This window comes from Pituophis catenifer, unplaced genomic scaffold (assembly GCF_029215685.1).
Source record: "Pituophis catenifer annectens isolate HBS135680 unplaced genomic scaffold, rPitCat1.0.hap2 SCAF_7, whole genome shotgun sequence".
NCBI classification, from domain to species: Eukaryota; Metazoa; Chordata; class Lepidosauria; order Squamata; family Colubridae; genus Pituophis; species Pituophis catenifer.
The window spans coordinates 70,526,071-70,551,025 of record NW_027256887.1 but is presented as its reverse complement, the minus strand read 5'-3'; the positions used below and the strand labels follow the sequence as shown (position 1 = coordinate 70,551,025).

The 24,955-nt window shown below is 40.4% G+C and overlaps 1 protein-coding gene across 1 annotated transcript; it reads left to right on the top strand.

Annotated features, from left to right (window-relative positions):
* Nucleotides 1–7,826: 7,826 nt before the first annotated feature.
* On the top strand, nt 7,827–24,365 carry LOC139319850 (protein mono-ADP-ribosyltransferase PARP12-like). The gene is made up of 7 exons (XM_070947900.1): nt 7,827–7,937; nt 9,636–9,756; nt 17,155–17,251; nt 19,976–20,057; nt 21,986–22,116; nt 22,700–22,851; nt 24,085–24,365. Exons 1-7 carry the CDS (start codon nt 7,842–7,844, stop codon nt 24,363–24,365), a joined length of 960 nt encoding a protein of 319 aa, XP_070804001.1. The 5' UTR covers nt 7,827–7,841.
* The last annotated feature ends 590 nt before the right edge of the window (nt 24,366–24,955 follow it).

The window sequence follows — 24,955 nt, the reverse complement described above, 5'->3', positions numbered from 1 at the left end:
TTTTCTATCAATTTCAATAAATCTTATTTTAAAAAGTGAATATAAATTGACACGCCTTTATTTTAACTCAAGGTTCCATTTCCTGAAAAGAAAAGCAACTGGCCCAGTCTATGGACTTTGACCACTTTGTATTTTAATTGCTTGCTATAATTTATTAATGCTTCTATAACTGGTTTAAAGGTAAGAGATTTTATACAGAGAATTACACCTGAACATAGATACAAATCCAGTCCTTCTCTGTCCAAAGTTAAAACTATTGGCATCACTAGAATGGTTTTCAGATCAGCAGTTGTGAAACAGAAACGTATCAGGAAATGCTGATGTTAATCATGCTAAAATACAAAATTATAATTTTTTTTGCTTTCTTCTAAATGAACAATCTTCTTCCTGAATGTGTGACTCTCTGAAGCTTGGGTTCAACCTCCAGATTCAGGGTCCAAAACTTGCTGTAAACTGAACTTGATGGAGGAGGAACACAGGAAAAATTAAGTGTATTTAAATGTTTAATTAAAGTCAGTGTAAATTTTTGTTCTGTGCTGGTCTCACATTTTAAAAACAAAAAACAAAGAGTTGTACAGAATTTTATATCTGTTCATCTCATTTTAAATAATAATAGACAGGAAACAGGAACTGAGGCCATAACAGCTACATATCATATGTATGTATCAGGGGTGGGTTCCACTTACCTTTACTACCGGTTCACATTGTGCCCACACGTGCGTGCTTGCTTAACTCGTGCGCGCACACGCTCTTCTCCGCATGTGCAAAAGCTTCTGCCCATGCGCAGATCACTTCTGATGATGTCCGGGTCAGTGGGCAGAGCCTCCCGCCGGTTTTACTATTGGTTCTATAGAACCGGTCCGAACCGGGGGCAACCCACCACTGGTATGTATACTACATACATATACATGAAGTTGGTATGAGGGAATCATACAGTGGTGGGATTCAACCGGTGTAACAACCAGTTTGCACGGTGCATTTGAAAAGAGCTCTAAAACCTACCTTCTACTGCAGCCCCAGTGAGTAAACCAGCTGAGGCACAGCAATCCGCTCTGCCGTGCTGATTAGCTGGGCTTCAAACAAAGGAAATATAGGGCAGTATAGGGCAGGGGCAGGCAGGCAGGCCCAGGTGATTGTCAGAGCGAACCAGTTTGCTCTCAGCTGATCGTTGGAGCTACCGGTTCGCCCAAAACGGTGCAAATGGGCTGAATCCCACACCTTGAATCATACCAACTTCATGTTCATTTCCAGCTTCATGTTCAGCTTTCTTCATGACTAAGAATATTGACTCAGAGTGCTGGGAGTTGTAGTTGTAGTTCAATTTTGCAGAAAATCTTAGATCTTCCATTCCTACTTTGGGTAATATGCACCAAGTCACTTATGACAGGAAGGAATAAAGACTGGATTCACATAGTAAACTAAGCTATAATTTCATTGGTTGGTTTGTGGCATAAGTGTTTTACACACTCAGCCAGGTTATGATTCAATATAACGTACAAATGCAAACAATTGTTTATTTAAAGATCTATGATTCCCTAGATTAGTATTGTGGAAATTCAATCAATATTGTGTGGAGTTGATTGTTTCAGCCTGTCTATGCATGTTCCAACATCTGCTAATTCATGACTCCTCCAGATATCTATCCTTCCTTCCTTCCTTCCTTCCTTCCTTCCTTCCTTCCTTCCTTCCTTCCTTCCTTCCTTCCTTCCTTCCTTCCTTCCTTCTCAACTATTGTGGCTACCTCACTGTTTTTAGATTCAGTTACAGCTATTTTTTAAAAAAAGTTTAAAACATTCTACCTTCTCCTCACATTCAGTATACATACTCACACATAAACACACACCCTAGCTGATAGAATTATGTCAGTACAATGTCCCACAATTTGAGAATGCATTTGCTATCAATAGATGGTTAGATGTGGATCACTTTGATTGAAACTGCAGTGGTTTACATCCACCGTTTTTAGGTTGTGGTTGTTAGCTACACTGCACCACAAACCAATTAACCACCTTTTAGTCTAGTAGATTGTTCAAATTCAAGTTCTCTGTTATTCTGAAGTACAGTGTGTACAGAAAAAAAGCAGGCAAATGTTAAGAGAGTTAAAGAACACAAGAGCCTACTCCACTAATTCTGGAAATAATTATAATTTCGTGCCTATGGGAGTTTTCTGCCAGTATCCACAAAACTGTCCCTTCCTGTTCTGGATTAATTTCCCAGCTCAGGAGGGAATAAAATAATAATGGAAGTTTGTAACATAAAGACCTGAGATGTTTTTTTTTTTTTTTTTTTAAAAAGCCTATCCTAGTTGACTGTAATATCTGCATGAATCATAGTTTTCCATAGGTAGATGCTAGTCTAAGAAAGACCTGGGAAGGGGTTAATAGGTGGACTTTTACCTTGGAGCAGCTGACTTTCCAGTTAATTATCCCGCCCAAGAGATAATTCCAGAGGCCTGTTCTTTGTCCTCCCTATTGAGTTAGGGAGCAGGAGCACAGGAAAAAGTCCAGACAGAAGTCAAGGCTTGGCAGATTTTTTTTTTTTTGTATTTTTGTATCTTGATAAAATTTAGTCTCCAGGAAAAAGAAAAAAAAAAGTGACATCGGGATTTTGATTACCTGCAATATGAAAGCTTTACTTCAGAATTAGGGTGGAAGTGACGTCTGCCATAAAATTTTTGGAATTAGAAACTTTGTAGTGAGGTTTTGTTTTGTTTCCTTCTTTTCATTTTGTAGCCTTTTCTGATTGTTTTAAAACCTTCCCTTCTGACATGAATTTGATCCAGCCTTGTATTTTGCTGGGCTGGTTGTAAACTTACGAATATGGTTTGATTGCTGCAAAATTTGTTCACATGAAAAAGAATGGATATATACTTGCTTTCTCTTGCTGTTTCTACGTGAATATTGTTGTTGGGTTTATCTAGGGAATAATCAAAGACAAGAGAAGGAACTCCAAGAAAAGGTAAGTGAATAAATTGATTCTCTTGAGAGTTTTTTTTTTTTTTTAAAAAAAACAAAACTAGCAACTGTCCTCAGGCCTAGCGAAGGACAGCTGTATGGAGAAGATGAAGTTGTAAACCCATCAATCTGGGAACTTTGTATGTTCACAAGAAAGCCTCAGGGCAAAGTTTAATGTGCTGCTTGTTGAAATCCTTCAATAGTATTTCTTATTTGAAATATGCATTTCCAAGGAATTGGGAATAATAACAGAATAACGTATCCATTTAATTGATAATGTATCTTGAGCAAGCTAGAGAACAAGAGGAAGAAACTGCATGCACATGTTGACGTTAGGTCAGTTACAAACCTAATGGAGGAATGCATGCAACATGCTGGCTAGTGTGAGATAGTTTAGCGTATTGTGTGAACAAATCCAGGGCATTTGCTCAGCTTAGGGTTTATGATATTCAGCAGACTCAATAACCAAGTCAAGCATGTTACAATGTTCATAACAGGGAGATGCCCATTGAGTGTTGCAATAGAGAGGTAGATGTAGCTATGCGGTCATTGGTTTTGGTTCTTATATCCAAAAGGAAGTAATGCATGATCAAGTCCCTGATTTGCTTCTGTATATGAATTTAGGAAAGTGTCCATTACTATAAACCATGGCTCACTCTAGCTGAATCTTATCCAAGCAGGCTTGATTTGAATACTGTGAAATTTCAGGCAGCTTAGCAGTATTTTCAACGCTACCCTAAATACTAATAAAAATGGAGCCCTTTTGAAAGCAAGTGCTTTTTTTTACAACTTTTCTGTTCTCAGATCCACCTCAAGTATAGATAATTTTCCTGATTGCATTGGTCAAATCTTTTGTTACTCTGAGGGGATCATATGATCCACCTGAGTAGGATTGTTTTCAGGAGATCTGGAGAAGGTGGAAGAGATCAGCCCTGCATAAGGGAAGGATACTTAACAATTTTTAACGTAAGACTAGCTAGATTCACAATCCATGTTGCAGTTAAACTTGGATTGGCACCAGGAAGATGGAGGTTCAAATGCACTTTCATTTCACCCATCGAAACTGACTCAGGGACTTTGGACCAATTGTACTGTCTGAGCCCAACCTACCTTAGAGAGGAGATGTTCTGGGGGAAGACTAGAATTCAAGCTCGTGAGGGAAGGCAGGATGGAAATCCAATGAATAATGAAATAAAAATGTGCTAAGCTAGGAAGAAACCAGTGGTGGGTTGCCCCCGGTTCAGACCGGTTCTATAGAACCAGTAGTAAAACCGGCGGGAGGCTCCGCCCATTGACCCCAACGTCATCACATGCACGTGCAGCCCCATTGCATTACCTTTACCAGTAGTAAAGGTAAGTAGAACCCATCCCTGGAACAAACATAATGTTGGCAGTGCTAGTTGGTACGTTTGCCATGAGATTTGGGATTTAAGTGGACATTATGCAATGACTGATGAAGTCATCAATGGATAGTTGTTCTGGGTAACCCAATGTTGCTATTTTTCTTTTGTGAGTCATGATGGGAAGCCATTCCTAGAGAAAGGAGGTTGACAGTCAAACACAGACTTTGCTTCTCTGTTCTTTCTCAAGTAACATTGCAAATCATACAGTTAACAAGACAACTGGTAGAGAAACAGTTACCATTATTTATTCAGCACATTTCTACAAGGCTCATTTCACCTAAGTCAGGGGTGTCAAACTCAAGACCTGGGGACCGGATCCGGCCCATGGGATGCTTAGATCTGGCCTGTGGGGCTGCCCTAGAAACAGCAAAGGACTGGCCCAGAGTGCCTCTGCCAGCGAAAATGGAGCTTGGGAGCGCCACCCTCCTGAGCTCTGCTTTTGCTGGTAGAGGGTTGCAGGAAGCCATCACAGCCTCAGGCTGCCACAGATGCCCCCGACACGAATTATGTCGATCTGGCCACACAGATCCTAGCCATGCCCATCCCAGCCCCCGAGATCAAACACAACCAAGATGCGGCCTTTAATGAAATTGAGTGACACCGCTGACCAAAGTGACACTGTTTACAGTAGAAATATGTAATATAAAATCATAAATAAGAATAAGTTAATTTTTAAAAAGTCAGTGTTAAGGTATTAAAAGTTAAAGGTTTAAAACATTAAAAAGGTTGAGAGAACCTCATCATGACACCAACCAAGCTCCCATATAATTTTTGATCCACATCCTAATTGGCAAAACCAGGTCTTAGCACTCTTTCTGAAGGCCAGAAGTGTGGGGCTCTGTCTCATCTCTGGGGGTAAGAGATGGGCAGGGCAGGGACAATGACAGAGAAGGTTTTCACCTGGATCCCACCAGTTCGAATTCTTTGACTAATTGTATCCAAAACATATCCTCCCTGCCTGACTGGGTGGGATGGGACAATGTAAAGACAATTCCTCAGATAATAGCAATAGCACTTAGACTTATATACCGCTTTACAGTGCTTTACAGCCCTCTCTAAATGATTTACAGAGTCAACATAATTGCCTCCAACAATCTGGGTCCTCATTTTACCCACCTTGGAAGGATGGAAGGCTGAGTCAACCTTGAGCTTGGTCAGATTTGAACTGCCAAATTACAGGCAGCCGGCAGTCAGCAGAAGTTCCCTGCAGTACTGCATTCTAACCACTCCGCCACCATGGCTCTTGGTTGAGTAACTTGATAACTTGGTTGTACATATGCCATTTCATAGGTTGTATCCTGAACGTAGTCACTATTTCTTGAACTTGAAATCAGAGGCCTTAAAAATGAATGGGATGCTACTTTCTTTGACTTATTTAAATTCACCTTCATCCCCTGTATAAAATGAAACAAACCAAATGTTAACAAGGGATGATATTTATGTAGTTACTTACCAAACACATCTAAATTCTATTAAAGTAACCAAAATATCTTTATAATCCCCAAGGGATGTCACAACTTGTGAGCACCCCTAATGTTTGGAAATTGAAAGTTGAAATATTTGACACGCCCTACCATATCCTATTGAAACATTCATTGCCTGTCAACAGGGTCTACAACAAAGATTAACATAGAAAACTACCTTTGCTCTAAAATTGTTAATTGGCAAAAATATACTGCACTCACTACCTAGATTTCTTTTTTCTTTTTGAGTAGGGATTTTTTTTGCGCGAGGACATTGATTATAGGATGTGCTAACCCATGATTACCTGAATCATAGGCTATTCAAGATAACTTCATTTTCTGGGTTTGCATAACACATTGAATTGTAATCTGATGACATGGCTTTGCTCTGAATATCATATTAGGCTGTAATGTTGTTGTTAAAGGTGGTGTCCATATCTGCAATTACTTTCTCTTTTTACATGGTTGGTTTATTCCAGCCGCATAGACCTCAATATTTTGCAACTCATCCTGGAGGGAGCTAAGACCACAACTTGATGGCACATATCAATTTGCAGCCATGGCATTAAAAAAATGAAGGAATGAACACTACAGTTATATTAAAGAGTCATGATGGCACAGTGGTTAGAATGCAGTACTGCAGGTCTAACTCTGCTGATTCCAGGAGTTCGATTCTGACCAGCTCAAGGTTAACTCAGCCTTCCATCCAATGGTGGGTTCCTCCTGGTTCAGCCTGGTTTGGCCGAGCCGGTAGCGGTGACAATATGATGTCACAGAACCGGTTCTCTTTGTTCAGGATCTGGGCCCTCCTGCCCCTCCCCTTGCGTTAGTCTTACCTTTTATTTGGCCCCGCCCCCAATCTATTCGCTGCCTCCTGAGTCCCAGCTGATTGGCTAGAAGGAAAAAAACTATTTAAACTCTTGCCGTGGGGCTTCAAAGGGCTGCCCTGCAGCTGATCAGTGTTAAAAGGCAATGTGGTGGTAGACTAGTGCCTCCAAAAACAAATGGGTAGACTGGTGCCTCCAAGAACAAATGGGTAGACTGGTACAGCTCTGCAAGCAGTTAAAAGCCTGGTAGACCAGTACCACTGCTAAATCCTAAAGAATTGTCACATGACCATCAAACCACGCCCACAAAATAAGCCACGCCCACAGAACCAGTAGTAAAAACATTTAGAACCCACCCCTGCTTCCAACCTTCCGAGGTTGGTAAAATGAAGACCCAGATTGTTGGGGGAAATATGCTGACATTTGTAAACTGCTTAGAGAGGGCTGTAAAGCACTGTGAAGCGGTATATAAATCTAAGTTAATAGCTATTGCTATTAATGCTGAATGTTCTGTTCATTTACTGTATGAGATGGTTCTGTGTAAGCAGACTTGATGGAAATTCAAAGCTATTTAAGAAAGGGGCAAAGTCTGGAATCTCTTACATCGAACATAAAAGTTTAACCTGGTTAGATAAGACCGACCGATTTTCCTGGATTTCCTTTACGGATTAGGACAGGGATTGAAAAAAAAAATATTAGCCAGCTTTAAGCAAAATTTAAAATGCAATCTATTTTAAGCAATTAATTTTTAAAACATCAAGAGAGTTGCTTCCAGAAGTTGCGGGTGTGCCAGTACTGGAGATTTTGAAGAAGAGATTGTCCTGAAATGGTATAGAATTCCTTGCTTGACCAAAGGGTTAGCCGAGAAGACCTCCAAGGTCCTTTCCAACTTTGTTATTCTGTTTTAAGAGTAGTGGTATCTCCCGAGTCACATGCATCCAATTTGTAGGTTCCAGTTTTGAGTTGATTCATTGAAACGTTATGCCTACAAAAAGAGCCGCTGCTAGTAGATGTACTGCATAGGTTCCTATAGAGGAGAACCTGACTGGAGGACATTGAATGTCGACCTCTTTGTCTCAGAGTAAAATGTGACTTAACTGATTTCCCTCCTTTGTTTTTATGTGCTTAATTTGTTTTTTTTTTTTCTTTCAGAAGATGCCTGGTGCCAGAATTCATATCTGACTCTCCTAGCGAATGCCAATGGTCATGTTGTTTGACTCCATTGTCAGAGTAGAGTTCATCTGGTATTGGCTGGATGAAAATGGCAAGTGGATTGAGTATGGCCAACAGGTAAATTTTTATCTGCTGGTGAATCAGACCTGGGATGTTGTCATTGCTGCTTCAAACAGCTTGAGCTTTGTTACACAGATTTATTAGCTGGGTTCACACACTGCAGTAAATTACAATGCAAAGCAAGTTGTTTGCCTTTGGCTTAGTGTGCTGCACAGTGTGGCCTTTGTGACTTGAGATACTCTACGCTCAGCTATTAATATTTATAAGCTCAGCTTATTAAATCATGATAAAGCAAACGATTGCTGAATATGATAATTGAACGTGATCGTTTTCTGCTGCTGTAGACATCACTACAGAGGAGCACCTGAGCCCATGTCTTGAATATTGCTTGTCCCTGCTTTAGGGAATGGATGGCAGAGCTAAATACATGTTGTGGCCCGTCAGCGGCCTGTGCAGCTAGTAGCTGATTCCAACAGCGAGGAGGCTGGTGTGGTGCTGTGCCAGCAGCCTGTGCAGCTGGCACTCGAGTCGGACAATGAGGAGGCTGGAGAAGATGTGGTGCCAGAGGCAGGGATTCAGCCAGGGCCTTCAGAACCTCCAGAAGCTCCCTTAAGTGAAGAGGAAGAAGAGGAGAAGCCTCTTCTCGATGCACGGGTGCGCAGAGCTGCCAAAAGGCAGGAGTGGCTCCTCAGGAGGAGGTCTCCTCGAGAGTAAGGCTTGGGGCTAATTGGCCACTCCCTTAGCCTATTTAAGGAAGGACAACGACTGAGGCAATTTGCAGGGAACAACTTCGTTCACTCTCCTGCATGTCTTGATCTTAGTTCTTTGCAAATTATTTCTGGGCTTTCTGCCAACCACAGTAAGATTACGATTATTTATTCTTTGGATTCTTGTAGGCTGTTAAGAAAGTTAATTAACAGCCTTTGTTTGAAAAAGACTGATTTCATTTAGTAAACTAAGGTTTGTACAGACTTTGTGTGCACTGCGTTCTTTGGGGTCCGTAGCTGGGGCAGAACAATACAGATCATCCTTGACTTACAACAGTTCATTTAGTGACTGTTCAAAGTTACAACTGCATTCAAAAAAAGTGACTTGTGATCATTTTTCACTCCCATGACCGTTGCAGCATCTTGATGGTCAGACGATCAAAATTCAGACAATTGACAACTGACTCATATTTATCATGGCTGTATTCTCCTGATTACCTTTTGCAACCCTGTGAATAGCAAAGTCAATAGGGGAGCCAGATTCACTTAACAACCATGCTACTAACTTAACAGCTGCAGTGATTCACTTAACTGTGGCAAGAAAGGTGATAAAAGGGGCAAAATTCACTTAACAACTATTTCACTCAGCAACAGAAATTTTGGGCTCGATTGGGGTCATAAATCAAGGACAACCTGTATGGATAGATAGTCCTTGTTTAGTAATTACAATTGGGACCAGAAATTCAGTTGTTAAGTGAATTGATCTCTAAGGGAAACCACAACTGTGCTTATGATCTTACTCCAGCTTTTCTTTGCTTTATAGACCTGGAAAAGTTGTACATGTGAGTATTGGTCGTAAAATTACCTTTTCATCACCATCACAACCGAGAGAGTTAATAAACAAGGACTACTGTAATGTAACATCCTATTTTGTGTTTTGCTGTCCAATGTGTTCGAACACAATGACCCAAGTTAATTTACTCATTTCCCCCTCTTTCCCTTCGGTCTCTGTTTTCCTGCCATATTTTTCTTTCTTTCTGTTTTGCAGAACTCTAGGCACTGTGCTGCCTCAATTTCATCCTCTGAGTTGGAGGCTATTTTCCTAACTGATTGCAGAGAAGTTTTATTCTTCCAGGCTGGGACTCAGCTATATACATTGAATTTTCAAGGTAATTTTTAGCAATAATAGCTTGGGATGTGACAATGACTGCTAATTGGTTCTGTGAGATGTAAATGCCTTATTCCCTATTGTGTAAATAATGTATATATGGGACATCGGGGGTTAACTTATTCTTTGGTTCCTAATGTATTCATAATTCACCACTCCCATCTTTGACTCCACCCCTTGTGTATATAAGGAGCCACCTTCACCATTTTCCCTGCTTCTATCTGTGAATATTCAGTGAATATAGAATGCCTGTTATAATTAAAGAGAAATATATTTAAGCCTCTAACTCTTATTATCATTATTGAGTCTGATCCTGAAAATATTGCAACAAGCTGGTAGCAGAGGATGGTTAATTGACTCAATAAATACTTAAAAATGTCTAAGAAAGATAGGCCCAACACCAGGGCCTACAGCAAAGAAATAGAAACTGAACAAGAAATAATCAACGAATCCACAAACGCGATTTCGAGAGAATCCGAAGAATACACCACTGAAGAAGAAGAACTAATAAATGAAAATAATGACCAGGAGGAAATCGAAATAGAAAATAACGAACTCAGGTCAGAGATATTAAAACTATTAAAAAGCCAGAAGAATGATGAAAGCCTCATCGCGAATCTCCAAGAAATGCTGAAAAACAGCGGAGCAGCGAGAGAGAGAAACATCGCTAAAGAGAAACCCAAAGACCAAAAAACTGTGAGTGATATGACTACAGAGAAAGTCGTTATGAAAAAGAAAAGATGTGATCCCGCGCGAAATTTTGAATGGCAGCCATCTTGGTTTCAACAAACCTCCAAAGTGAGCGAAGCAGAGCCAATCAAAATGCTCAGTTCAAAATTTCTGGCGCGAAAAACGTTATCAGACAACGAAAGTGAAAAGGAAGATTCAAACTCTTCAGAAGAACCAGAATCAGAAAGCGAAGACGACTTGACGAAATCCCAAGTAAAGTCAGCAATGAAGACGCTTCTTGCTGCATTTGGGCCAAAATTAAAAATTTCCAAAGCGACAACGAAGAAGCTAGAGAACAAGCCGATACCTCAAGACCTGCACGCTCCCATCCTGACTTCGAGAGCGACGACGCCCGAGCCCAGAGAGCCATGTCGATTCCGCCCTACACCGCAGACCGGATCAAGTACCAACGCACACAAAAGAAAGAGAAGAGCAGTCGCCGCCATCAAGACTCCTAAAACCGAGCCAGAAACCGACTCGTCTGAAGAGGAGCGGAGCGAGCGAGCTGCAATGGAGAGAACCTTCCACGACGACGCCAAAGAAGAAATGAGCAACGCGCATGTGCGAAACTACGTAGACGGTCCGGAAAGACTTGAACTGGCCAGAGAACCGCGCAGACTCGTTGCGAGCATCCCCATGCCGTTTTGCAATTTCCTGCACTTGCGAGACCACGGACTTCCTCAGGTTGTAAGTAATGGACAAAATAATGTGGGAAACTTACCCAGTGACTTCCCAAAACTTAGAGTTGATGGCATTAATTTGCAAGAATGGTATCAACAGCTCCAGGTTGTCTTTATGAAAGAAAATTTACTATTCTTTATCACTAGTCCTCCAAGAAGACCTTGGACTTTAAAAATAGATTGTTTACATCATAGAGCATTTTTCTTAATAATATCTAGCGTGTCTCCTGCAATGTATCATAGCATCAAACCAAACCTAACTGTGTCAGAAATAATTCAATGCATGTTTAATCTGTTTCACAGCGATAGTGTAGCTACCACTACAAGAATGTCTAAGGATTTCTTTTCTTCCAGAGTAAAACCAGGGGTTTCCATAAGTGAGCATTTGATATCTCTAAACAAAATAAGAGCTGAGCTGCATTTGAGGGGGGAAGTGATTTCAGATCAAACAATGAAAAGTGTTATTATCAATTCACTTGATTCATCATGGGATAGTTTTATGTCACACTTAGACACCATCAATCTAGGATATTTATCCATAGAAAGTCTATCTAACAAATTGATAGCAGAAGACAATTCAAGAAAAAATCGTTCCAGCAATCACACAGAACACAAATCTTTTAGGAAGGTAGCTTTCCAAGAAAAATACAATGAAGCTTTTAAATGCCATAATTGTGGGTCCAGTGAACACAATAGAAGAGACTGTCCCAAAATCTCAAAGGAGAGACATAGGTCAGAGTATAGGAGCAAATACAATTATAGACAGTCTTCCACAGATAGACATAAATATAGAAGCCCACCAAATTACAGAGAAAGTAGAGGGGGTAGAGAAAATTCAAAAGAGAGAAAATCTGGTTCACTGAATGGACTAAATAAACAAGACAGCACTAAAACACAACAAAATGAGAACAATAATTGGCTTATTGATTCTGGGGCAACCAACCACACCACTAATAACAAAAATATATTGTCTTCATTTACAGAAGATAAATTTGTAATAAAGGTAGCTAATCAAGAAAAGGTTCAAGTATTAGGCAGAGGAAATGTGACCTTGCCTGGCCTAGGAAAAATAGAGGGGGTATTGTTAATTCCAGAAATACCTCATAACATACTAAGTGCTATAAAACTAAGCAGAGATTCTGACATCAATATAGTTTTCTCAAAGGGGAAAGCAACTTTAGAGAAGGACAAAACAAATGTAGGCACTGTGATGATTAAAGGAGGCCTACCCTATCTAATAACAAAAGAAAGATGGTTACATAACATTGATTCAAATATGGAAGATTGTAGTGAGGCAGATGATGAAAATGTTAGTAACAGTGACAATGATGAATGTAAAATATCTCATGATCACGCAAATACACACAATGAGAAGAAACCAAGAATAGGTAAGCCAATTCATGATGAGTGTGCTCACATCTTGCATAGGAAGTTAGGACATGCAAGTTTTCCTGTAGTACAAAAAATGACTGAACACGCAGAAGGTGTCAAAATAAAAAATTGTGAAAATTATTTGGAATGCTCAGTATGTAAATCCACTAAACTAAAAACTAGTCCCAGACCAAAAAAATCCAACAGATCAACTAACAAAATTTTTGACTTAGTACATATGGACTTAGTTGGTCCATTAACTCCATCAATCACTTATAGAAAACGTTACTTCCTAACAATAGTAGACGATTACAGTCGCTATGGTTTTGTTTACACATTGAAACACAAGGATGAAACCTTTCAGAAATTTAAGGAATTCTACAAACGCATAGAAACACAACATAATGTCAGAATAAAACAAATTATGACAGATAGGGGATGTGAATTCATGTCTAAAGAATTCTCCCAATGGTTAAAGGATAGAGGAATGCTACATTTCACATCTAGTCCATTTTCTGCGTTCCAAAACGGGATTGCAGAGAGAAAGAATTCCACACTACAAACCATGATTAGGTGCACATTAGAGGATGCTGGTTTAGGCAAACAATTTTGGTCAGAAGCCTTACATTATTCAAATTACACTCAAAACAGAACCTGGTCCAGTATTGTGAATAAAACACCATATGAGGTGATGTATAATAGGAAACCTAAATTAGCACACATGCACATATTTGGAGTCACTGCAGACGTACACATACCTAAGCAGTTGAGGAGAAAGGGAGAAAACGTATCCAGAAGATTAAGATTTATGGGATATGAAACTGGCACCAAAGGGTACAGATTCATTGATAATAATAACAAATTTATAGTTTCCAGAACAGCTGTGTTCCATGAACAGGCCAATTGGTCTAAATTACATCTTAATGAAATATTTCCAAATAAATGCAAAGATACAAAATCTTGTGAGGAAGGGACAATAGAAAATCAAAATATCAACAAAAATAAAAACAAAACCAAAACTTGGACAAATAGTCAGCACAAAATAAAGACAGACACATTAACCAAAAAAGAAGCAAGATATTTGCATGATTACCATAGCAAACCTGAAAGAGCTATTAGAAACAATAGAAATCAAATACCAAATAAATACAGAGATTACATAATGCATATGGATGGTGAACAAATGACACCTAATACATATGAGGAAGTATTAAAACTCCCTCGTGAAGAAAAAGAAAAGTGGGAACTAGCTATGAAAAAAGAGATGGAAAGTTTGCAAGGATTAAATGTGTTTACACCTGCGATAGCACCTAAAGATAAAACAATTATAGGTACCAGGTGGATTTATAAAATTAAGAATCTAGAAGGAGGCAATACTCTATACAAAGCTAGATTGGTTGCACAAGGTTATGCACAAAAATATCCGGAGGACTATACTGACACGTACTCCCCCACAGTAAGAACAGAGAGTGTTAAAACAGCTCTAGTAGTGGCATCTGCACTCAACCTTGATGTATTTCAATATGACATACAGACTGCGTATTTACACGCAAAGCTAGATAAGGAAATATATGTAAGAGCACCACACAGTCAATACACTAATAAGAATGAAATTTGGCTATTGAACAAGAGTCTATACGGATTAAAGCAATCTGGCAAAAGATGGTACGATTGCTTGGTAAAAGTGCTTAAGACCATGGATTTCAACGCTACCACTGCTGATAACTGTTTCTTTGTAAAAAAGAGTGATGATCACATTGAATTTGTATTAATTTATGTAGATGATATTTTATATATAGGAAAACACAAGGAGAGAAGAGAAACCTTTGTAAACAAGCTAAACGAACATTTCTCGTTGAAATCTCTAGGTAAAGTAAACAAATACCTTGGTGTACAAATTAACAAAACTAGAAGGGGATTCAAACTTACTCAGAAAGATAAAATCATTGAACTTCTGAACAAATGCAATTTAAACAATGCCAAACCCTGTGACACTCCTATGCAAACTGATTTCCTTAGAAACACTGATGAATCTTCCCCTGAATTCAAGGATAATACATTTTATAGATCAGTCATAGGTTCACTTCTTTATATATCTAATTGGACCAGACCAGATATTGCATTACCACTCAACTTATTGTCAAGATATGTTAGCAAACCTACATTGTATCATTGGGAAGCGGTCAAAAGAATTCTAAGATATCTGAAAAGTACATTAGACTTTTGCTTAGTATTAGAACCTAGTAATAATAAAGAACCAAAACTTACATGTTACGCTGATGCGGATTGGGCTGGAGATATATCATGCAGAAAAAGCACTTCTGGTTATATTTTTCTATTAAATGACTGTCCAGTTTACTGGTACACTGGTAAACAAGAACTGGTAGCCACTTCGACCACAGAAGCGGAATATGTTTGTTTGTCCAAAGCTGCAAATAACCTTGTATGGTTTAATGACTTGATTTCAGATGTTTGGAAAAAACCTGCTTTGCCTTTTGTTATGCATGAAGATAATAAAGCAGCCATTGAAATATCCAGATCCGATGCCATTGGACAAAGGTCCAGGCATATAGATATAAAATTTAAGCATGTGAGACAATTGTCTCAAGATGGATTTATCAAAGCAGTGCATTGTGATACCTCTGAACAATTAGCTGACATATTGACGAAGCCTTTACCTTCAAAACAGCACAAATATTTAACATCAAAATTATATGTCTTATATTGTCCTGAATCTGAATGTAATTGGTGTTGTATAGCGAACCGGCATTTAGAGGGGGATTTGTGAGATGTAAATGCCTTATTCCCTATTGTGTAAATAATGTATATATGGGACATCGGGGGTTAACTTATTCTTTGGTTCCTAATGTATTCATAATTCACCACTCCCATCTTTGACTCCACCCCTTGTGTATATAAGGAGCCACCTTCACCATTTTCCCTGCTTCTATCTGTGAATATTCAGTGAATATAGAATGCCTGTTATAATTAAAGAGAAATATATTTAAGCCTCTAACTCTTATTATCATTATTGAGTCTGATCCTGAAAATATTGCAACAGGTTCCCCCTGTGAATGTTTATCAAAGAAGTCAAGATGGCAGCTACAACTCACATGATTTTTTTTTAGGGATGGAGCCAGTTCAGATTATTCAAATAATTTAACAACAGGTCCTCTGCCCTAATGATTTCTTCCAACAACCAGTTCACCAAACTGCTGAAAAAGTTAACAACCAGTTCTCCCAAAGTGGTATGAACTGGCTGAATCCCACCACTGGATGGAGCTTTCATCACACTTTTGAAGCTACCACAGTGGTGGGATTCAATTATTTTTAATACCGGTTTTGTGGGCGTGGCTTGGTGGGCGTGGCGTGGCTTGGTGGGCATGGCTTGGTGGGTGTAGCAGGGGAAGGATACCGTAAAATCTTCATTCCCTCCCCACTCCAGGGGAAGGATACTGCAAAATCCCCATTTCCTCCTGATCAGCTGGGAGTCGGGAGGCAGAGAATAGATGGGGGTGGGGCCAGTCAGAAGTGGTATTTACAGGTTCTCCGAACTACTCACAATTTCCACTACCGGTTCTCCAGAATTGGTCAGAACCTGCTGAATACCATCTCTGGCACCATCTTGATTTTTGAAAACTCCCCCTGCAGCCATCCCTGTGCTAACAGGAACATTATTTATGTTTATTCAAACTGTCAAATGAAAAAAAAAATGCAACCAGGCAAAACAATTGCCATTTAAGATTACCGAGTAGTACTCTGGGTTAAAAAAAAAAACCATTCTGAACAAATATCTACCACTGCCAGTAATAGGCATTTTCTTGACAGATCATTAATTTAACAAATGTAATCATTAAATATTTTGTTCATCTAGAGTCCTTGGGGTATAGTTTGTCTCTTCTTGATAATATTTTAGTAAGATTAAATTTCCATGAGACTGATCTGACTGAGATTCTGGTATCTTACCTTATTTTTAAATATTACTAAACCTGACACTGCCAGTTGTGGAATAGCACAGTGTTTTTTAGGAAGCGAAAATGGGTGTTCCTCTCGGTTGTTCTTTGGAAGTTTTTGATTTCCAAATATAAGGGCCTCTATTATATTGACAATCGGATGTAAATCTGGCCAAGTGCATCAAATATAGTCCTCCTGTGGAGTGGTGGGTTTCAAATTTTTTTACTATCGGTTCTGTGGGTGTGGCTTGGTGGGCATGGCATGGCTTGGTGGGCGTGGCAGGGGAAGGATATTGTAAAATCTCCATTCCCATCCCACTCCAGGGGAAGGTTACTGCAAAATCCCCATTTTCTCCCGATCAGCTGGGACTTGGGAGGCAGAAAATAGATGGAGGTGGGGTCACCTCAGAATTTTTACTACTGGTTCTCCGAACTACTCAAAAATTTCTGCTACCGGTTCACCAGAACTGGTCAGAACCTGCTGAAACCCACCTCTGCTCCTGTGTAGCTAAAGTACTCTTTTTTGCATAGTCCACAAAGCTTTATCAACAACAGCAGATCAACCGTAGCAGCCTACAATGCCTTGTACTTAAGTTAAATTGATAAGTGAATTAGTTCTTAGTAGAGGTGAGTTATTTGACAGTGTGTTTTGCTGTTTCCTTCAAGAGATGGTTCAGAGAAATGTGTACTACCAAACACAGAGGAGAGTCTGCAGATGGCCCCGACTTGTATTTTTTGGAGGTAGACGCAAAAGCGAGAAGAGGTAATTAATATTTTTCACAAAATCATTTACAGGTTGTTCTCGACTTAACAACCACAACTGAGTCCAAAATTTCTGTTGCTAAGTGAGGTGGTTGCTAAATGAGTTTTGCCCCATTTTGCAACCTTTCTTGCCACAGTTGTTAAGTGAATCACTCACTGAAGTTAGTAACACGATTGTAAAGTGAATCTGACTTCTCAACCGACTTTGCTTGTCAGAAGGTCACAAAAGGTGATCATCATCACCTCAGGATATGTAACCATCGTAAATATGAACCAGTTGCCAAGCACCCAAATTCTGATCCCTTCCCCTTTCTCCAAGTTTCAGCTCTGTCACTTCAGTAATTTCACAGTGACACTAGCCACAGTCCATATGGTCCTTGGCAGGGGTGGGTTCTAAACTTTTTTTACTACTGGTTCTGTGGGCGTGGCTTATTTTGTGGGTGTGGCTTGGAGGTCATGTGACTAGGTGGGCATGGCTAGCTGGTCAGAGTCATTTCTGGAAGGTCCTCGCACTTACGACCAGACTCATTTGTTTGCTTTTAACACTGATCAGCTGTAGGACAGCCCTTTGAAGCCCCCCGGCAAGAGTTTAAACAGTTTTTTTCCCTCTAGTCATCAGCTGGGACTCAGGAGGCAGCAATAGATTGGGGGTGGGACCAAATAAAAGGTAAGAATAATGTGGGGGTGGGTGGGAGGGGTGGGGGGGGGTGGGGGGGGGAGAACCAGTTCGGTGACGTCATATCGTCACCGCTACCGGCTCTGCCGAACTGGACTGAACCCGGAGGAACCCACCACTGGTCCTTGGGCAGGTGGTACCTTCCTACTCCAGACCTCTGTCCAAAACCTCATAATATTGTGGGAGGAAAAAATAGAAATTATCTTAGTAGGAAAATGAAGAAAGACATTTCAGCCATTTCAAGCAAAAGGTCCGTGGAAAATAAATCACCGTTGTGTTAATCCATTGAAACATTTCCAAATAAATAAAAAACAACTGGATTTGTACATTGTGCTAATCAATATGTTACTTAAATCAGTGGTTCTCAACCTATTCTTCACCACGGACCCCCCTTTAAATACCTTTTGTGGCCACTGACTACGGCCACCGACCCCCAAAAACTTAATTCAAAATTTAAATTATAACATTTCTTCAAGTCTTTGTGGGCCCCCTGTGATGACATCATGGCCCCTCAGGAGTCCACAGACCATTGGCTTAGAACTACTGATTTAAACCATGAACTTGTTGGCCTGATTCACACTCTCATAAACTTTACCAATCAAACTAGTGGATTCATATCTCACGCTAAGCTGAAAATCTAGTGTGCCAGTGCAGTACATAAACCCTCCCCCTAAATGAATGAAGCTCAGTGTTTCTCAGTAATGCTTAGGTCTCCTAAGAAATATACTGCTGAAATGCACTCATACCACAGGTGGGTTTCAGCAGGTTCTGACCAGTTCTGGAGAACTGGTAGTGGAAATTTTGAGTAGTTCGGAGAACCGGTAGTAAAAGTTCTGACTGGCCCCGTCCCCATCTGTTCTCTGCCTCCCAAGTCCCAGCTGATCGGGAGGAAATGGGGATTTTGCAGTAACCTTCCCCTGGAGTGGGAGGGAATGAAGATTTTACAATATCCTTCTCCTGCCATGCCATGCCCAGCCACACTCACAGAACCGGTAGTAAAAAATTTTGAAACCCACCACTGACTCATTCCTTTGTCCTAAACTGTACTTGATTATAATTCCTGGGTTGTTTTCAAGTAAATGCCTAAATATAATAGATTCCTGCAGTTTGCTGGCAACTGAATCATGTTTATATTCAGTTTCCACTTCCAATGTATGCTTCTCAATGATTTTGTTGGAAGTGTGACTTTCAAACAATTTGGCCATAAGGAGCTTTGAGATGTAGATATTTCAGGGAATTAAGCCTGCTCTCTGGCTCTCCTCCTCCTGGTAATCTATGGTCAAAGAGGTGCTTATCATATATTTCTTTAAACACATCTTTCTGTTACAGTTATAAAACCTGCTTCATTGCTCATGGCTTAGGCTCAGTTCCCAGTCTCATGACACTCTTAGAGACAAGCATCTCCTCTCCATCATTTTACATCTTTACTAACCCTGGATTTGATGAAATAAAAGTGATGAGATTAGGAATAGCTTTCCAGTTCTAATCGCTTTCAATAATTTGGGAAAGGGCAATTTTTTTGTGTGTTTTAATGACCCCATAATCCTGTGCATCAGGGTGGAGTCGGGGCAACTGAATGGAACTGAGTGTTTACTGGCCGGATGACTTTCCTGTCACCAATGCAGAGTTCTCAGCTGATATTTACTCATTGTGCCCAGAGAAAGAAATATCTGCCATTACCTAGGATCGAACTCAAAGCCTCGTGATTGTGAGGCAAGAACTCCAACTCTAGGCCACTGCACCACTCTGGGAAAGGGTAAATATGTTTGGAAATATTAGTTTGAGGAACTAACACAGTTTTTCTTGACCTGGTACCCTTCAGAGAGTTAGATCAGGGGTCCCCAAACCCTGGTCCATGGACCGGCACCAGTTTCGCAGCATGCCAGAAACTGGACCGCGCAAACAAGCAAAGCCCATCTGCGGGATGCAGGCAGTACACGAAACTACACCCCCTCTGGTCCGCAGAAAAACCTCTCTCCAAATGAGACAATAATGCTCTTTGTTTCTTTATTTCCACAGTAATGCTCTTTGTTTATTTCCCATTTGCAGCTGCCGTTTTGAATCTTCTTTTCCCTTCCACTTGTTTCCTTCAACCTGGGATCAGTCAGCCCTTCCTAACATAGGCTATGAGGTATTCTGTTTTATCTGACCATAGCAACAACCTCTGTTTCTGCTCTTATTAAAAACATCTTCCATTTGCACAGTAGTGGGTTTCACTTACCTTTGCTACCGGTTCGGAGCTGCGAGCATGTGCTTGTGCGCATTTGCTTCGCTCGTGTGTGGCGCTTTGCGCATGCGCAGAACCTTCTGTGCATGCGCAGAGTGTCCATATTGATGTCTGGGCGGGTGGGCGGAGCCTTCCACCATCGCCGCTACCAGTTCGTCTGAACTAGGGCAAACTGGTAGAAACCCACCACTGCATGTGCAGTTGGGTAACTTCCTTCCCTTTTTCTTTCTCTGTCTTTCCACCCCCACCCTGAACACAACTTGGTATGTTCTTTCAGGTTTATGCCACCCTACTTCCTAAAACTTTCTCCCAAGTTCATAGGGGCTCAAATGCAGTTTGTTGGGGATCAGCATTTCCCTTTGCTCCTGACCATTTGATCATTGCTGTAATGTTGACAGAAGTCATCTTTACAACATTTCTAGGGGGAAGATATCAGCTAACGATAAACAATACTGTTTGGTGGTATGGTTGGGTCATAAACGTCTCTAAGAGCCCTGGTGGCACAGTGGTTAAAGTGCAATATTGCAGGCAAACTCTGCCCATAGCTTGGAGTTCGATCTTGTTGGGGCTCAAGGTTGATTCAGCCTTCCATCCTTCTGAGATTGGTAAAATGAGGACCCCAATTATGCAAATAATGTTTCTTCATTGCTCAGAGAATGCTGCTAAATGCTATGGGGTGGTATATAAATCTAAATGCTTCTGCTATTCCCTATGCCCCTGTAAGTGCCTAGAGATGACACCCAAACCTTCTTACCTCTGGCCTATCTCATATAAAAGCCACATCGTTTGAAATTGTCCACCATTTCTTTTGAAAGTAGCTTTCAGGTGGCTTGAAAGATACTTCTGGTTTTTTGTGAACATCAGACAGAATTAAATGTGAAATAGCCCTCTGGCAAATAATGATAAGTGAACAGTTTTACTGGGGTTACACCATCATGTCCCTTGGCAATATTTTGCATGTGCCCCGCCGCCCCCACGCATGAACGCATGCCCCCCCACGCGCCATGCCCCCACGCATATGCACGGCCCCTTCTTTGGGTCTCTGCCGCGCATGTCGGGGGGCGGGGAGCATGTGGAGGGCACACGCATGCACCACACATCCCCATGCATGTGCGCGCTCTCCGCATACGCCCCCCGCATGCGTGGCAGAGACGCAAAGACCAGTTAATTGGCAGGAGGCGCACGCATATGTGCAGCAGAGCTGAACTGGGGCGATGGCTCGCGTGCCATCACAGAGGGCGCTGCGTGCCACCTCTGGCATGCGTGCCATACTTTTGCCATCACATCCCTATGCCATTTCAGACAAATAGTTATCCAATTTCTTCTTTAAAACTTCCAGTGTTGGAGTATTCACAACTTCTGGAGGCAAGTTGTTCCACTGATTAATTGTTCTGTCAGGAAATTTCTCCTTAGTTCTAGGTTGCTTCTCTCCTTGATTAGTTTCCACCCATTGCTTCCTGTCCTGCCCTCATGTGTAATGCTTAACTGTAAATCAAGGTTGGATAATTTATTAGAGGGATTAGAGACATAGTAAATGAACAATGATGTTCTATGATTAAGACATATTTTTATGTATATGGTGAGGCCATGGTTTATAAAGTACAGTGATTAGGTTCACTCATTGTGAAAAATAGGTTACAATCCAATGTCTAAACCCAACTATAATTATTTTTTAAGAAACTTATTCTGCTCTTAATTTATTTGATCTACATGGGTTATGTTACGAGCCCCCATTTTGACCTGAAAGGGACAAATATAGAAAGAATGAAAAATATTTATAGATCAAAAGCAACTAAAAGATTCGTTCACAATAGCTCTGATCTTGTTCCTAGCTGGTAGAGGTCTCTAATTCTTCAGAAGAGTATCATGAAATCAAGATGCTTTTTGAGAAGACAATGGAAGATTACATTATACGTAGACTTCAAAGAGTTCAGAACCCTTCTCTCTGGCAAGTCTTTCAATGGTTTGTATTGGATTTTAATTTTCCTCCTGGGGAGTCAAAATCATGGTATAATAATTGGATCCAGCACTGTATCTGGAACTTATCTTATGTGTTCTCTATTGAGTATTAGTACTGTTGTGAATTTATTTTTTGTGATCGTATACCATATCTATCTGGTTGTGAATAGACTGTGGCCTAAAAGCAAAAAGTAGGAAGGGACCTTGGACATCATTTAAACCAGACTTTTCTAATCTGATCTGTTTGATCTAGTTCCATGTAGACTTAGATCATTGTTGCCTTACCACAGCTCTGCAGAATTCTAGCACAGCTCCAATTATGCTAGAGATTGAATTACATCATTCATGCATATCCATTGCCACTGAATGATAGCCTAGCTTAATAGATCTGGGAAAAATGAATTTAGTACTTTGTTTGGGAAAGCTACATTAAATTGGGGTAATAAATTTAGATTAGTAAATTTAGCTTAATAAATATGTTTACTAAATGTTTTAGATCCTTTTGCGGTATGTCTTTCAAGTCGGAAGAGAGAAGTGATTTAAATTCTTTTTGACCTCAAGTATAACTTGAAGTAGTTTGTTTCTAGGCAAAAAGAGCAGATGAAGAAGCTGAACAGAGGAAAGGAAATTGATGAACGGCTCTTGTTTCATGGCACTAGCACATCACACCTGCATGACATCTGTGGGCAAAACTTTGACTGGAGAATTTGTGGCACGCATGGAACACTATATGGAAAAGGTACTGGAGAGTTGGGAAGAAGTAGTGAATTCTGGAAGAGCTAAGTATTCCCTACCTTGAATTAGAATTCACATAATTTGCAAGATTTGAAGATATCTGAGTTTTGGCATCTTCAAGTATTGTTTTTCTATCTATTTCCCCAAATGTTTGCATTTATGTCCTGACTTTTATTTGAGAGCTCAAATCTGCATATGTGGGAAGCCTTCCCTAATTTTATTCCCACAATAACTCTGTTCAGCTGAAAGGTAGTGGCTGGAACTAAATCAATGAAATAAACCCTTTACTCCAGTGGAAGTGTGAACTTGGGTCTCTACTATTCAACTCCTTAACCACTACACAACCACACTGACTTTCAATTACTTGGCAAATTGTACTACCAGGTAAGTTCATGTGCGAGATATATAGTTGCAGTTTTGAATGCTTTGGTTCAGTGTGCCACCTAATGATTTTCCATATATGCATACTCAAACTGTCCGTCTGACACACACTCAACCCTATAATACATCCCTATTGTGTGAAGATTGTGTTATTGGACTACATTAACAGAGGCCTTACTTTTGAACACTGGAAGTAAAAGGAGCCATTAAAAACATGGGCGAATATGTTCTTGTGGGAAACTAGGGACCTCTAGTGTTGCTGAATCTGAGTATCCAGCAGTCCCAGCCAGCACAACCAAAGGGATGTTGGGAATTGTAGTTTAGTAATATTTGAAACAGGGTTGGGCTGCTGGGGGTTTGCAGGGGTTTGGGAGAACCTCTAGCTAAGATTCTGTGCAGTTTGGAGAACCCTCAAATCCCACTCCTGGCTGGCCCTGCCCACACCACCCTGCTCTTCCCAGGAGTCCCCACGCGGCCCGTTTTGGATGCAAGTAAGTGCAGGGTGCACACGGAGGCTCAGGGAAGGCAAAGAATGGGCCTACCGGAAGGCTGGAAACGGGCCCATTTCTGGCCTCCAGAGGGCCTCCGGAGCCTGGGGAGACTGTTTTCGCTCTCCTGGAGGCTCAAGGAAAGCCTCTGGAGCCCAGGGAGGGCAAAAATGCCCTCCCCCCCCATGGTGCAGGAGACTGACTAGGCCATACCCACCATGGTCATGCCCACCCATCAACCAGGCAGAGAACCCCTTGCTAAAAATTGTTGAAGCCCACCCCTGATTTGAAACCTTGAACAATATATAGTAAATTATTTTTTTTCTTTACAAAGGGTAGGGTTTTTTTTAAAATGTGTTTTCTTGTAGGAAGCTATTTTGCCAGAGATGCCTGCTACTCCCACGCCTATTGCAAGTCGAAGAAACAAGCAAAGACCATGTTTGTAGCTAGAGTTCTGGTTGGAGACTATGTCCAAGGAAAAGCTTCTTATGTCCGCTCTCCTCCTAGACCTAACCAATCAAACGGCTTCTATGACAGCTGTGTGGACAATGTTCTGAATCCTTCTATTTTTGTCATCTTTGAGAAGCATCAGATTTATCCAGCCTATATTGTTGAGTATGAGGAGATATCCCATTGTGTGATCATGTAAAGGCATCAATTTTTTGCTCTTTTTTTTTCATGACCTTTCGTTTCTTTTTATATGTATATATAAATTTAAAATATTTCTTATTTAAAAGATGTCTGCGATTCTTTATTTCCATCTCTTGGAGGTAAAAAAAAGAAGACAATGCTTTTGTCTTTTGAATACTTTGCTCAGTAATTTCATCATCACCGGCAACAATTTATTATGAATAATAAGTAAAACTGGGGTTTCTTGTTTTAAATAAATAAATCTTTCATAAACATGCGAAGTGTGTATATACTGATGGGGCTGTGTGCACAAACAAATATGCACACAAACATTTACAAGGCCCTTTCATTTAAGATGCTGAAGTCCCTTTAATCATGAAATAATAGCACAGCTACACCTCTTGATGGTGCATAGCAAAATGAATGCTTTCTGAATAGCAATTGAATCTCCTCCATAATCCAGCCAATTGGTGCAACCATGATGTCTGTTGTGGAGCTCTTTTTGGAAAAGTCTGCTATGCTGTGGTTACTACTTGTTAAGAAATGGAGAGCTGCTTCACTTGGCTAACGGTAGAGGGCAGCAGGAGGATAAGTAAGAGATTGAACAAA

Coding starts and splice junctions, on each gene's coding strand:
- LOC139319850 (XM_070947900.1), top strand. CDS start 7,842: ATGCCAATGGTCATGTTGTTTGACTCCATTGTCAGAGTAGAGTTCATC. Junction 7,938..9,635: donor GGATTGAGTATGGCCAACAG/GTAAATTTTTAT, acceptor TCTGTTTTGCAG/AACTCTAGGCACTGTGCTGC. Junction 22,852..24,084: donor TGGAACACTATATGGAAAAG/GTACTGGAGAGT, acceptor GTTTTCTTGTAG/GAAGCTATTTTGCCAGAGAT.